This window comes from Pristis pectinata, chromosome 17 (genome assembly GCF_009764475.1).
Source record: "Pristis pectinata isolate sPriPec2 chromosome 17, sPriPec2.1.pri, whole genome shotgun sequence".
Lineage (NCBI taxonomy): Eukaryota > Metazoa > Chordata > Chondrichthyes > Rhinopristiformes > Pristidae > Pristis > Pristis pectinata.
The window spans coordinates 34,697,968-34,712,840 of NC_067421.1; the positions used below are offsets into that span (position 1 = coordinate 34,697,968).

The 14,873-nt window shown below is 44.2% G+C and overlaps 1 protein-coding gene across 1 annotated transcript in view; it reads left to right on the forward strand.

The window, feature by feature from the left end:
- myo1ha (myosin IHa) overlaps positions 1–14,873 on the forward strand; it is an 81,299-nt gene that overhangs the window by 25,590 nt on the left and 40,836 nt on the right. The window contains exons 8-12 of the mRNA XM_052031981.1: positions 1,609–1,722; positions 4,267–4,338; positions 6,551–6,670; positions 8,060–8,127; positions 11,704–11,809. Of these exons, the coding sequence (XP_051887941.1) occupies positions 1,609–1,722; positions 4,267–4,338; positions 6,551–6,670; positions 8,060–8,127; positions 11,704–11,809 (480 nt within the window). The remainder of the gene's footprint in view (positions 1–1,608; positions 1,723–4,266; positions 4,339–6,550; positions 6,671–8,059; positions 8,128–11,703; positions 11,810–14,873) is intronic.

Here is a 14,873-nt window from a genome sequence, read left to right on the forward strand (position 1 = left end):
TGTACACTGCCCCCAAACCCAGTGGCTAGCAGGTGGTTGTGTCTCTCACTTATTCAGAATCAGCCTCTGAGCAAACAGTTTGTGGTTCAAATCCCATTCCCAGGACTTGCTAGTAGCTTTTCCCTCCAGTACAGAATGGTCTGACATTTGCTTAACATAGTTCAGTCCTGTAATAACACCCCTGCTTCTGTAGGTAGATCTCTGCGTTAACCATTGATCTGTGGCCAGCACCATTCTGTCTCTGTTCTGTACTTTGTCGCTTTAGTGTCAATACTTTAGGTTGTTTTAGTCTCTTGCATTTTGTTCTCCACAGAGCTGCAGATTCAACCTATTAAAAGTAAATTAATGTTGCCAGGACTCCACTTTGGATGAGCTGTTGACCCTGAATTTGAATCAACAATGCATTGCTTGCATTCACTGCTGATGTACAACATAAATTGCACTTAGCATGTGCAGTTCTCTCAGTGGTTACTTGTTGCAGCAAGACCCTATTTGTTGACTGACATAGGCAGCATCGTCTGATGGGCAGGGCTCACCACAACAAGCCCTCCCTCCAAAGCAGCTGGATAAAGATGAACCATTGATCTCACAATTTACCTCTTCATGGCCCTTGCACCTTAGTTGTCTACCTGCACTGCACTTACTCTGTACCTGTAACACTAGATTCTGCATTCTGCTATTGTTTTGTCTTTTGTACTACCTCAATGTACTTAAGTTTGGAATGATCTGTCTGGATGGCACGCAAACAAAACTTCTCACTGTATCTTGGTACATGTGATAATAGTAAACCAATTAAACTGACAACCGGCTACATCACAGCTCTGCTTGGCAAATCATCAAATCTTAGAATGTTTCCGACCATTCAAACCACTAAATGTTAAAATTGTTTTTTTTTAAATCAACATCGTAAACATTTAAATACTCACAAGTACTTATCAAAAAAAATCTTAAAATGTTAAAACATTACCTGAGATCCTCACAGCCATTCTCCTCCATTTAAGTTAAATGGGGAAGCTGTCTCTGCTCCAGATCTGACCTGACACAATTTATTTGAGTAGAATTTCCATAACTACTCACATGAGAAGTCCAACACAGAGCAAACTCAGGAAAAGTACCGTGAGCAGTGACTGTGACTTTGCAATTTGGACACTCACTTCAAAATTTCAAAGTTGCTGTGAATTACGTCAGCAGTAAGACAGATACCTACCTTCAGTTCTCTATAAGATCTGTCCCATTAAGCTGAGGCTGTTGCTGCAATTAATCCTAAACATTCGTTGCTGATATTCAAAGAGTAGGGAGGGCTCCCAGTATTCATCTCCTCAATACTTTTTCTTCATTGTCAACTACAAGGTAGCCATCACATTTGTTTACATAATGGACTTCATTGTAGGTGGTGCTTTGATCATGCTGGGGGACATTCTAAAGACCAACACACACAGCCAATAAATCCTGATATCTAATATTGGTCATTATTACTCATCACTGAGTGATCAGGTTCAAAGACGTGATGATGTCTGGTGAGCTCAAGCAGCCATCTCTTGATAACAATAATTAATCTTCAATCCCCTGGCATCTCTTCGAGTGCTGATAACTTGCCTCTGCCCACAGAACCTGCTGGGGATAATTGCCAGTGTTCTGCACATGGGAAACATCCAGTTCATTGCAGACAACCAAGGACGTGCCAACATCACCGTTGACAAGCAAATCAGATGGATTTCCAAGGTAAAGCTGTCAGGGCAGAGAGATAGAGGGAAATGAGTGCAAAGTAAGGGGCCAGAACCTTAAAATTAGGGCCAAATCATTCAGGAAGTATTTCTTCACACAAACACTGGTTGAAGATTGGGGTCAATTATCAGAACAGAGATTTTAGAACCTTTATTGGTAATGGAGTCATGTAGGCAGATCTGCATCAGCCAAGATTTGGTTGAACAGAGGGATGAGTTTGAGGAGCTGAATTCTTGCTCCTATATTTGTGGTAAGAACATTCCTAATCTGCTTAATTTATTGTAAAAAGCAGTAGTACACAGGTAAATATCTCAATATGCAGCATGGCACTGTTTAGTTCACTGCAGATCTAGTATCTAGGCAGGCATGGTAGGGTAGCGGTTAGCATAAGGCTTTACAGCGCGAGTGACCCGGGTTCAATTCTTCACCGTGTCTGCGTGGGTTTCCTCCCACATTCCCAAAGGGTTAGGAAGTTGTGGGCGTGCTATGTTGGCGCCGGAAGCGTGGCGACACTTGCGGGCTGCCCCCAGAACACTCTACGCAAAAGATGCATTTCACTGCATGTTTTGATGTACATGTGACTAATAAAGATATCTTATTTTATCTTATAAAGAACTCTGTCCTATGTAGATAGACAGAACCCCTTTCCCAAGGTAGGGGTATCAAAAACAAGAGGGCATAGGTTTAAGGTGAGAGGAAGGAGTTTTAAAGGGGAAGAGTGGGGTAAATCCTTTACATGGACACTGGTTGACATCTGGATCATGGTCCAGAGGAGATGGTAGAATCAGGTACAATGTTTAAGAGGCATTTAGACTGGCACTTTGATAGGCAAGGCATCGAAGGAAATGGACCTAATGCGGGCAAATAGGATTAGTGTAGATGGGCAGAATGTTCGGCTTGGCAATGGGCAGTAGGGACCGTTTCTCCACTGTACGACTCGATGGCAAGGAACTGTGATGGCCTTGGCCAATAGCCAATTAGCCTCAGGCATTTTCCTTTCTGAAGCTGAGTCCGACAGAGGGCAGGACGTTCTGGGCATGACTCCTGGCCTGTGCTGAACCATCTGATGTCACGGTGGGTGCTACAGTTGGCTTCAGTATCCTGGTACAAGGGAAGGCAGAAAGAAAGTAGTCTGGGATGTGTGTGTGGTGAACACAGGCTGTAAGTAAATGGCATGTGGAGGTGGGAAGGAAATATTGGATAGTCTGTGATGTGAAATAACCTGTTGATAAGGTGCCACATAAAAGGCTGCTGCATAAAGAAAGGGTTCACGGTATTGGGGGAAGTGTGTTAGAATGGATTGAAGACTAATTATCACATAGAAGAGAGAAAGTCAGAATAAATGGGTCTTTTTCAGGCTGGGTCATTTTGCAATGAGGATTTTTGGGCTCTGCAACAAGGTATGTTGGGTCGAGAGAGTGGGTGACAACTTGTCTAATCGTGTTCAATGCGGGAAAGTGCGAGGTCATGCACTTTGGTCGGAGGAATCAAAAGGCGGATTATTACTCAAGTGGAGAGAGATTGCAAATGAGTGGAGGATAGGAAAGGAGCAAGCATATCAGCAAGTAGTCAGGAAGGCAAATGGTTGATTGGGCTTTATTGGGAGGAAATAGGGAAGTATAGTTATAATTGTACAGGGCACTGGTGAGACCACATCTGGAGTACTGTGCACAGTTTTGGTCCCCTTATTCAGGAAAGTGAATGCAGCCATTGGAGGAGGTCCAATAGAGATTCAATAAGCTAATTCCCAGGATGAGAGGGATCAAGAAATTAGATCTGTATTCTTTAGAGTTTAGAAGAATGAGGGGTGATCTTATTGAAACACATACGATCATACGGGGGCAGGACAGGGTAGATATTAAGACATTTCTACTAGTTGGAGAGTTTTGAACAAGGGGTCATACTGACAACATAAGTAAGATAAGATATTTATTTATTTGTCACATGCACATCGAAACACACAGTGAAATGCATCTTTTTGCGTTACTGAGAACGTGCTAGGGGCAGCCCGCAAGTGCCGCTGCTCTTCCAGCGCCAACATGGCACGCCCACAACTCCTAACCTGTATGTCCTTTTTTTTAGAATGTGGGAGGAAACCAGAGCTCCCTGAGGAAACCCACACAGACACATAGGGAGAACATACAAACTCCGGGCGCTGTGATAGTGTTACGCTAACTGCTACAAGAAAGCACTGTCATTTAAAACAGAGGTGTGTAGGAATTTTTTCTCACAAGGAGTGGTGAATCTCTGGAAATCTCGACTCTGGAGGATTGTGGAGACTGGACATTGGAAGTATTTAAGGAGAAGTGGATAGACAAAATTCGGGGAATTGAGAGCTATGGGGACTTGGCCAAGAAGTGGAGTTGAGGCCTGAGGCAGATCAGCTATGATGGTATTATATGGTAAGGCAGGCTCGAGAGACCAGGAGGGCTCCTCCTGCTCCTATTTTCTTGTGTTCGTGTGATTCTTGAGGCAATGAGCCTCAGTCTGTCTATACTAATGGTGTGCTTCACTTCTCTTTTCTTCATGGTTTGTCTACAGCTGCTGGGTGTGCACGTCTTGGTCCTGCAAGAGGGTCTGACCCACAAGAAGATTGAAGCAAAAGCTGAAGAGGTAACACATGAATAGCTTCAGAAACTGTTGCTGGAGTCTAACAAGAGGCAGGTGCTGGAGATCCAGAATATAAACAGAAAATACTCATCAAGACAAGCAGTATCTGTGGAGAGGGAAACAGGGTTAATGTTTCAGGTCAATTAAAGCAGAGGCAGTGAATGTAAGTGCTTGAGAATAGTGAATGAAACATCTAGAGCCCCTAACAGAATTTTGAATGCTAGGAAGATATTAAAGTGGTGTCTTTTGTTTTAATTTGTAAACCCTTCTGACAAGACCAGCATTTATTGTCCATCCCTCATTAGCCTCGGATTAAGAGACTTGCAGGGCCATTTCAGACGTAGTCAGATTCCTCCGGGTCTGATGTCAAAATAGTCAAATAGGAAATTAGCAATCCAGTTGAGTTCTGGTAATCCACAATCTTTTCAGTTAAAGCAATTGCGATGGGGTTCAATCACATGTCTGTGGACTAGGCTTGTAGATATTAGTCTTGTATCTTAACTCCAGTGCTACTATATCCCCATGGTGGCCCAGCAGGTAAGTGCACTGAGCTGTCATGATCACTAAGTCTCCAGGTTGGGTCTTACCAGCAGAGACTGTGGTGGAAATCACTTTCCCTGTTCCTGGCCATTACCCAGCAACCTCTACTGCCTACAACTGGGGCGTCTGCTGGGATGAGGAATAAAGTGAAGATATCAGACACAAAAATCGGCGATTCCGTGAAAGGGAGGTAGCAGAGAAAAGGAGGAGAATATCAGATTCAGTGAAAAGCAGCATGTTGAATGGAATAGTCCTGACTCTACCACAGATATGCCACATTAGAGGACGTGGCTGACTGTGATTATGGTTCCACACCCGTCACCAGACTCTAATAACATTTTTACAGCAACAGGTTACTTGGGCATGAAATGACATTCTATAAGGTCTCGAAGATCTGATGTCCCCCTCACCATCCAGTAGCAGCCCAGATGAGCTCAGGGTTTTCCTGTTCGGTATCCTTTTTTCAAAATGTAATCTGTGCACCGATGACTCTTCATGCAATGATGGAATTTCTGGCATCCTGGTTCATTTAATGTGGGGAATGGAAGAACACTCATCTGCTCCACCGTCACCGTCAGCTATGTAACCTTCCACATCACAGGGCCCATCCCTAGCCTTGGTTTCCCTGACTGTAGCCTAGGATTGTATTGAAGCCTTAGAGAGAAATAGGCAAACATCTACAGAAATCAAAAATATGCAGATGCTGAAAATCTGAAATAAAACAGAAAATGCTAAAAATACTCAACAAGTCAGGCAGCATCTTACCAGCAAAGACTGAGGTGGAAACCACTTTCCCTGCTCTTGGTCATTACCCAGCAACCTCTATTGCCTACAACTGGGGCGCCTGTTCGGATGAGGAATAAAGTTAAGATATCAGGCACAACACAAATCGGCAATTCCGTGAGAGGGAATAGAAAGAGAATCAGAATTAACACTTCAGGTCCTTTGTCAGGTTAACACCTGGTTCAGGTGTGAGTAAATATCGTCTCTCATTTGTTCTTATCCAGTATGGCAAGTGACACACTTCCTGTCAGAAACAAGGTCGCCCTTCCTACCTCTGTCTCTGGGACCGTATTCGTGTGGGTAACAGCCAACTAACAGGAGCTGGACAGATCTATCAGGGGTTGCCAGCTTTTGTCTTAACTCAGTCCCATGAAGCTGAGGATCAGGATTATAGTCATCACACCACTGCTTTACTTGGTGGCAATTTATCCTAATCGTTCTTATTTTAAATTGAGATGTTTATTTAGATACAAAAGCATGAGCACATGTACCACCAGACTCAAGGACATTTCCTATCCCGCTGGTATCAAACTCTTGAACAGACCACTCATATGCTAAAAGATAAACTCTCGATCTCCCAATCTACATTGTCATGGCCCTTGCACTTTGTTTGTCTACCTGCACTGCACTTTCTCTTTAACACTATATTCGACATTCTGTTTTTCTTTTTACGATCTCAATCTACCTGTGTATGGCATGATCGGTCTGGATGGCACGCACGTAAAGGTTTTTCACTGTAGCTCATACATGTGACAAATAATAAACCAATAATAATAATAGTAATGTTATTATTAAAGAATAAGGGACAAGCAAAATCAAAAAGAAAATGTGAAAGGAAGAAGAAATCTCACTGCTTAAATGGAAATTAATGCACGTTTTGTTGTTTTGGAAGGTGTTGAGTCCACTGACTGTGGAACAGGCCTTTTGTGCACGGGATGCACTAGCAAAAGCTATTTATGGACGCACGTTTACTTGGCTCGTTAACAAGATCAACAGATCACTAGCTAATCAAGTAAGGAGCACTTTTTATAAAAATATCTTATGGCCCAGAAATTCATCCTCAGTTAAGTGTTGCTAACATGGATGGAGCTAATGTTGATGCTAGTACTGCTGCTGGTGTAGAACATTACTGGCCGAGATTGAATGTCAAGGCCTACTCGATTGATTGCTTCATTGTGTTGTCCAAAGGTGGGGTGTGTGGGGAGTAAGGTTTTGCAGTAGAAAGTTTTTCTGCTTGGAGCTCTGAGAAACATAGAAACATAGAAAACCTACAGCACAATTCAGGCCCTTCAGCCCATAAAGCTGTGCTGAACATGTCCCTACCTTAGAAATTACTAGGCTTACCCATAGCCCTCTATTTTTCTCAACTCCATGTACCTATCCAAAAGTCTCTTGAAAGACCCCATCGTATCCGCCTCCACCATCACTGCCGGCAGCCCATTCCACGCACTCACCACTCTCTGAATAAAAAACTTACCCCTGACATCTCCTCCATACCTACTCCCCAGCACCTTAAACCTGTGTCCTCTTGTGGCAACCATTTCAGCCCTGGGAAAAAGCCTCTGACTATCCACACAATCAATGCCTCTCATCATCTTATACACCTCTATCAGGTCCCCCCTCATCCTCCGTCGCTCCAAGGAGAAAAGGCCGAGTTCACTCAATCTGTTTTCATAAGGCATGTTCCGCATTCCAGGCAGCATCCTGGTAAATCTCCTCTGCACCCTTTCTATGGCTTCCACATCCTTCCTATAGTGAGGCGACCAGAACTGAGCACAATACTCCAAGTGGGGTCTGACCAGGGTCCTATATAGCTGCAACATTACCTCTCGGCTCCTAAATTCAATTCCCTGATTGATGAAGGACAATACACCATACGCCTTCTTAACCACAGAGTCAACCTGTGCAGCTGCTTTGAGCGTCCTATGGACTCGGACCCCAAGATCCTTCTGATCCTCCACACTGCCAAGACTCCTACCATTAATACTATACTCTGTCATCTCTTTTGCCTCTGAGGTAAAAGTCTGTCTTTGATTGCCTGCACAAAACAGAAACATTAGCACTGAAGTCAATGAGTCCATTAAAGGGAGGTGCTGCCACCTATTTAGCCTAAGACACAGAGTAATGCAGGCCACTGGAGATGAATCTCTTTACGTGTGCGTCAGACTGGAGCTCCCTCCAAGTGCTTGATACACAATAACACAGTCTCTTCTCCCCACCAGTCTAGGGCACAACCTTCAGGAGAATGACCACTGTTGTTTGGATATTTGTAACCTCCATCCCCCTCATCCCAAGCTGAGATGACAAACCGAATCTCAGTTCCTAGCCCCTGATTTTAACTCTGAACTATCTTCAGTGAGAGACTAGGAGGGATTCATGATTTCCATTCACTTTATCATAGGACCCCAGCAGAAAAACAGTGATTGGACTATTGGATATCTACGGATTTGAAGTCTTTGATATCAACAGGTAAGAACTTTGAGATGCACCACATCACAAGATCACAAGACAAGGGAGCAGAAGCAGGCCATTTGGCCCATCGAGTCTGCTCCAAGGAAAGGGAAATAGAAATGAGAAATGGGGAATGGGGGAAGAAGAAGAAGAAAAAAAAAACTATTCTAATCCCAATTACCGGCCTTATCCCCATATCCCTTGATATCCTGACTATTTAGATATCTATCTATCTCCTCCTTGAACGCCCCCACTGATCTGGCTTCCACTGCTGTACGTGGCAAGGAGTTCCACAAATTCACCACCAATTTCCAAGGTGTCAAGCTCAGGAGAAACACTTCACTTGCAGTTATGCCTTCTTTTATCCCATTTTTTGTCACTTTTGAGCAGACCCTGCAGCAGACAATAACTCAAGTGCAACTCAATTAACGTGCTACTTAATCAGTTCGCCAGGCTGCTCCACACCATTACGGAGATTTGTGAAACTGATGCAAATTCCCTCCTGGGGTAGAAGTTGATTCTGCGAGTAATCCCGTCACTAGTTACTGATGACATGTGCTACCCTTGCTGGTGCAGTTGACGGTCCCACCCAATACATTAGCTCAAATCTGTACTCAGGAGGATACCAGGAGGAAACAAAGCAGCGGAGGGATCAGGAGCAAGGGCAAGGATCAGCTAGATTACTCTTTGAAAGATCTGATGGGCTGAATAGCCTCCTTCTGCACTGTACTGTTCTATGGTCCTATGAAGAAGTAGTTTCATGACCAAATGAATATGTTCTCTTTAGCTCCAGAGTAACTAAACTCCTCTGCTCTTTTCACATTGACATGGAAAAATTCTGAAGTTATCCAACTAACCTAAAATCCATTTGTCATGGGAAATTTATTTTTAAAATGAGATAATGAGCACATTCTAAGTTGTACAGAAAGGTATCATTTTAATTCTGAGACGTGGCACAAAACACCAGACAGATTCTCCATCCAATTGAGGTCAATCAAAGGAGAAATCAACATAATGAATGGTCAGTTGAGTAACACCCATCGTTCACCATTGTCCGTCCCTACAATCAATTCACCTGGGACCAAATAACTATACAAAATGGCAGACATTAGCCAAAGAGCTAACCTCCAGTCTTGGCCAAATATTGGGGATTTGTGAAAGTGGGATCAGGACATTACCCTCAGATCTGGATTGGTCTTTTGGGTGGCGGACGTGTGTTTTCCAACAAACAATGTCAGTGATATCGTTGAAAGGACACGGGTAATAAGGCACTTTGATCTCTGACACCTGAGTTCAAAGCTAACTCAGAAGCACATATGGAAGGCCTGTTCTCTCTGACATGGAGCTTAGAACCTTGACTTCCAACTTCTGGAGCCTAGGACTAGTGTAGGGCTTTGATGGATTGACTAGTGTAGTGAACAGTAGATCTAAGTTTCCAGTATCCAAAACATTCCTTTAGAAATCCTGCAGGTCCCAATGCATTGCCATCTTAGATACTTCAGACTAGCGCTCACTATTATTTTGGTGTCTTTGCTGCCTCTTTTTTAGCACAGAAATAGGCCTTTTGGCCCAACTTGTCCATGCTGACCAAGATGACTGTTTGCCTGCATTTGGCCCATATCCTTCTAAACCTTTCTTGTCCATGTACCTGTCCAAATGGTTTATAAATGTCATAATTGTACCTGCCTCTACTACCTCCTCTGGCAGCTTGTTCCATATACTCACCACCTTCTGTGTGAAAAAGTTGCCTCTCAGATCCCCTTCTCTCTCACCTTTAACCCATGCTCTCTAATTTTAGACTCCCCTACCATTGTCGGCATGGTAGTGTAGCGGTTAGCATAACACTATTACAGCGCCAGCGACCTGGGTTCAATTCCGGCCACTGTCTGTAAGGAGTTTGTACGTTCTCCCCGTGTCTTCATGGGTTTCCTCCGGGTGCTCCGGTTTCCTCCCACATTCCAAAGACATAGGGTGTTAGGAAGTTGTGGGCATGCTATGTTGGCGCCGGAAGTGTGGCAACACTTGCGGGCTGCCCCCAGAGCACTCTACGCAAAAGATACATTTCACTGTGTGTTTCGATGTACATGTGACTAATAAAGAAATCTTATATATCTCTCATCATTTTATAAATCTCTGTAAACTCACCCCTCAGCCTCCTTCGCTCCAGGGAAAATAGTCCTAGTTTATCCAATCTCTCTGTATAACTCAAGCTCTCCAATCCAGGCAACGTTCCCGTGAATCTTTTCTGCGAGAGTTGCTGGTATCTTATCTTCATACAACTGTCACCTGTCCAATAGCAACAGGGCTGAGTGTATCCTCTCACTAATCCAGTGAACATGACACCGGTAAACATGGCTGGTCATGATAAATTAACTGTGGGAGTAACTGTAATCCTGTAATCATTGAACACTTGACTCCATCGCCTTACTTGATCACTCCTGTCACCACGGAGCCTCAGTTTGCAACTGAGCCAACTGAAGCAGGAATCCCCAGTGCCCGGAGCACAGCAGAGTGAAGACAGGATGCTGTGTCTGGCCTCAGCAACCTCTGGGTGAGAGAGAGGAAGAAAAATCAGTTTGGTGTTTTACTCCTGAATGTTCTTCAGTGACTGGGCCTGGAAAATGCACACCTGGGGGCATCAGCTAATGCTGAGAGGTGGGTTACATGTGCTGCCCCTACAGCCAAATAGCCAGACACCACTCCATAAGCTTATATAGAATGTACAGTCATTTAGACAAAGTGTTGGAGGCCTGTTGGCTTGGAACATGTTCTAATGTGAGAGGGAGCAACAGGGTAGAAATGGGAAAACTGGGAAGGGAAAAAGTCAAAATAAGGAGTCAGACACACACACACACGCGCGCGCGCGCACACTCTGTCTCACACACATTGTGTGTCACACACACACACACACATAACACACACATACATACATACACACACATACACAAATAACGCACACACATACATACACACAGACACACGTAGAAAACATTCACAGACACACACACATACATACACACACACATACATACCCATGCATGCACACACATACACACACACACACAGATAACACACACACATACACACACAGGTAACACACACACACACAGATAACACACACACAGACATACACAGACACACACACACACATACACACACACAGATAACACACACACAGGTAACACACACACACACACACAGACACACACAGACACACACACAGGCATACACACATATAAGCATACACACACATGCATGCACACACATACTCACACCCAAGTACACACACTCACAGCTAACACACAAAAACACACAAGCACATACACAAACACAGATACACATATAGACACGCATGACGCGCATGCCCACCCGCACACAAGCACATGTACGTGGGAGCTGCTGAGCGGAGGGAAGAATGAAATGAAGGGGTGGCTCATTCCACAGATGTTAAAGGCAGTGGATTGCTATCTGAGTTCAAGTAATGTCTAACGGGAGGCTGGGAGAACAGAGGGAGATGCCAACGTCAGACAGATAAGAAAACTTAAATGAAACCTTGTCCTATCTCCACTGAATGAATGATTTCTTTCTCTCCAGTTTCGAGCAGTTCTGTATTAATTACTGTAACGAGAAGCTGCAGCAACTGTTGATCGAGTTGACCCTGAAATCGGAGCAGGAGGAATACAAGGTGGAAGGAATCCAGGTACCAGACCACTCTCCTGTGTTACTTTAATCTATGCAGTTCCTACAGGTTGAATGGCTCATTAGTCACCTCCGCCCTCACGAGGAATTTGCACTATTTTCTCCCCACCTTAAAGTCTGATGGCCACATTCGGACTTATTTCACCTTGGCAGTCTTCTGTAAGTTACTGGGGGAAAAATCTCAAACGGCCAGTCAGACGAGGAAAATAAAGCAAGCATCAACAGGAACAGCTTGCATTTGTGTAGTAGCAGTCTGAATGTGGTAAACTGACCCAAGGAGCTTTGCCAAGAGTAATTATCAAACAAACCCTGGCAATAAGAAACAGAGATGATGCAAGGATACGGCTTGGTCAAAGGGGTAGGGAAGAAAGGAATGGGAGAGGCTGTCCCTGCTTCTCTGGCTGAGCTGGTGAAGGCTTCAAGAAGATCCCAGGTTTGATTCTTCGACAGCAGTGTGGGGAATACAGTTGGCTTTGGTATCTCCCCAACCACAATCCCACCACCGAGCTTTGAGATCAAGGTTGGGCGTGGGGCTGTTGAGCAAGGACGAGAACTGGCTTGACGCTGAAGCCTTACAATAGGTAAATGCCTGACTGCGGTGGGGTGGGACTTCATGCTGGCCACAAGGGCAAATCACGCAGTGCTGGAGCAGCTGGATGTTGGAGTCCGGTTCCAAAATTTCATTCCACTGACGACAACCTCAGGACTAGAATGGAGCCCACAGCACACCATATGTTGTGAGTTTAGTATTTGCAACCAGGGATGAACTTCTATCCCTCCTGGGTGATTTGGGGAAAGGACCGGTGCCCTCTCAGCTACTTCCCACCAGCCAGAGATAATGGGGAGAAACTCAATGTGATTGTGTCGCATTACTAACGCTGTAATGGTGGCCAGAAGTGACCAGAACTGTGTGTCGAGAACTGGTGTTGGGGAGAATGGGAAACGGTTTCCACGAATGTTGAGACTAGGACAGGACAAGAGCAGTCTTTCCACGTGTCCATAAAATATACTTACGTTCCAAAAATCCTTGCCAGGAGAAAGTCGACCTTCTTCTGGTGAGTCCTTCCAGTGGGATAAAATAAATAAGTTTGACAGCAGCACAGTTAGAACTCATAATAAAAGATGAGGAGGCAGACATAGCTCTGTAATAGCTTTCCTGGCCCTTTGAAGATGTCTCGGAGTCTTGGTGGGCCAAAGGATCTGTTTCAATGCTGTATCTCTCTATGACTTTACAGCTAATTTTGAGGTCATTTTGTGCTATTTTGTAGTGGCACGTTGGCATCGCAGATGGTGCTGCTGCCTCACAGTTCGAGCGACCCGGGGTTAATCCTGACCCCTGGCACTATGTGGAGTTCACACGTCCTCTCTGTACCTGCATGGGTCTCCCTCAGGTGGACTGGTCTTTTCCCTCATGCCAAAGACATGCTGGTTGGGAAGTTAATTGGCCGCTATAAGTTACCCCTCATATGGGTAGGTGGTAAGAAAATGAAGGGGGGTGTTGATGGGCATGTGAGAGAAAAGTAGGTAGAGGGAAATGGTGGGGGTGGGGTGGGGGTGGGAGTGGTGATTGCTCTGAGAGGTGGTAGAGTGTCAGTGGGCAGAATGGCCTCTCGCTCTGTCCTGAGAGAAAGACAAAACATGAGAAGAGTTGCCCCTCTTGCAATGTGGATTTTACAACGTCGCTTGGTGATAAGTATCTGTCAGGTCACCAGGGATAATTCCCCCGCTCTTTTTCAAAATAAAGTCGCTGGACCTTTTCCAGCCGACTGAGAGGGCAGATGGGAGATGGGGCCTCATTTTAACATGTTGTCCGAGAGAAAGCACCTCTGGTACTGCTGCCCTCCCTCAAGAGTGGTTGTCCGTGGCTCACCAGCACCACTTATTCGAATTAACCTTCTTTTGGAGGTGAAATCTGCTGTAAAGTGAGAAGCAGTATTGGTATTGGTATTGGTTTATTATTGTCACTTATACTGAGGTACAGTGAAAAACTTGTCTTGTAAGCCGATCGTACAGGTCAATTCATTACACAGTGCAGTTACATTGAGTTAGTACGGAGTGCATTGATGTAGTACAGGTAAAAACAATAACAGTCCAGAGTAAAATGTCACAGCTACAGAGAAAGTGCAGTGCAATAAGGTGCAAGGTCACAACAAGGTAGATCGTGAAGTCATAGTCCATCACATTGTATAAGGGAACCGAACCGGAACACTCTTCCACATCACTGACAGAAACTGAATGTCTCCTTTCCTCTCTGATTGTGGACTTAGGTCCTATCATGTTGATGGAGTGTTATCAACTCAGTCCAGTTGCTGTAAGTTGAGGTGCAGGTTAAGGGTACCTCTGTGTTACTGAAGAACCATAGAGGAGATCTGGCCAACTTTTGTATCATAATCTTCCAGAACTGATCAAAAGTGTGCATCATTGAAGGATTTATGGCAACTCATTTTACTATATCTTATGTGGTCACTTACACACCAATAATAAAGGTATGTGGATAATGATATGAGAAAATGGTAATATTCTCCATCCCTAACAACGACTGTTCTGAAGAACATTAGAATCCTGAAACAAAAATTGGAAAAAGTTGGCACTTGAGATTTATAAAAGATCAAGAGTTTTACTTTTAAGACTCACAGCCAATAAATAGTTATATAAGGAACAGTTGGTATCTCCCCTAATTCCTACCTTTACATAAGCACAGAGCAAACACACTATCCAGTCTTAATTGGCACTAAGAGCTACATCAGTTGGATGCTTGGGGTGTTGGGAATGGGGTGAGTCACACTGGTACAGCCTATCTGAGGCAGGGCAAAGTTGGGGAAACTTATGTCTGATAATGGAGTTTGCAATGGCCACATTGCTAAAATTCAATCTTGTTTTGATATTCAAAAAGTTTACTCAAAATTGAGAATAAAAAGTATTTATTGACGAATCCCTGAAAAATGAAAGATGATATATAAATCCAAATTTGTGTAAGTTAATTTCCCATGGACAATGTTACCTGGGGCTCCTGCCTGCCCAATGACTTCCAAGCTCGCTTTTTAAAAGACGGGCCAAGATTTTAG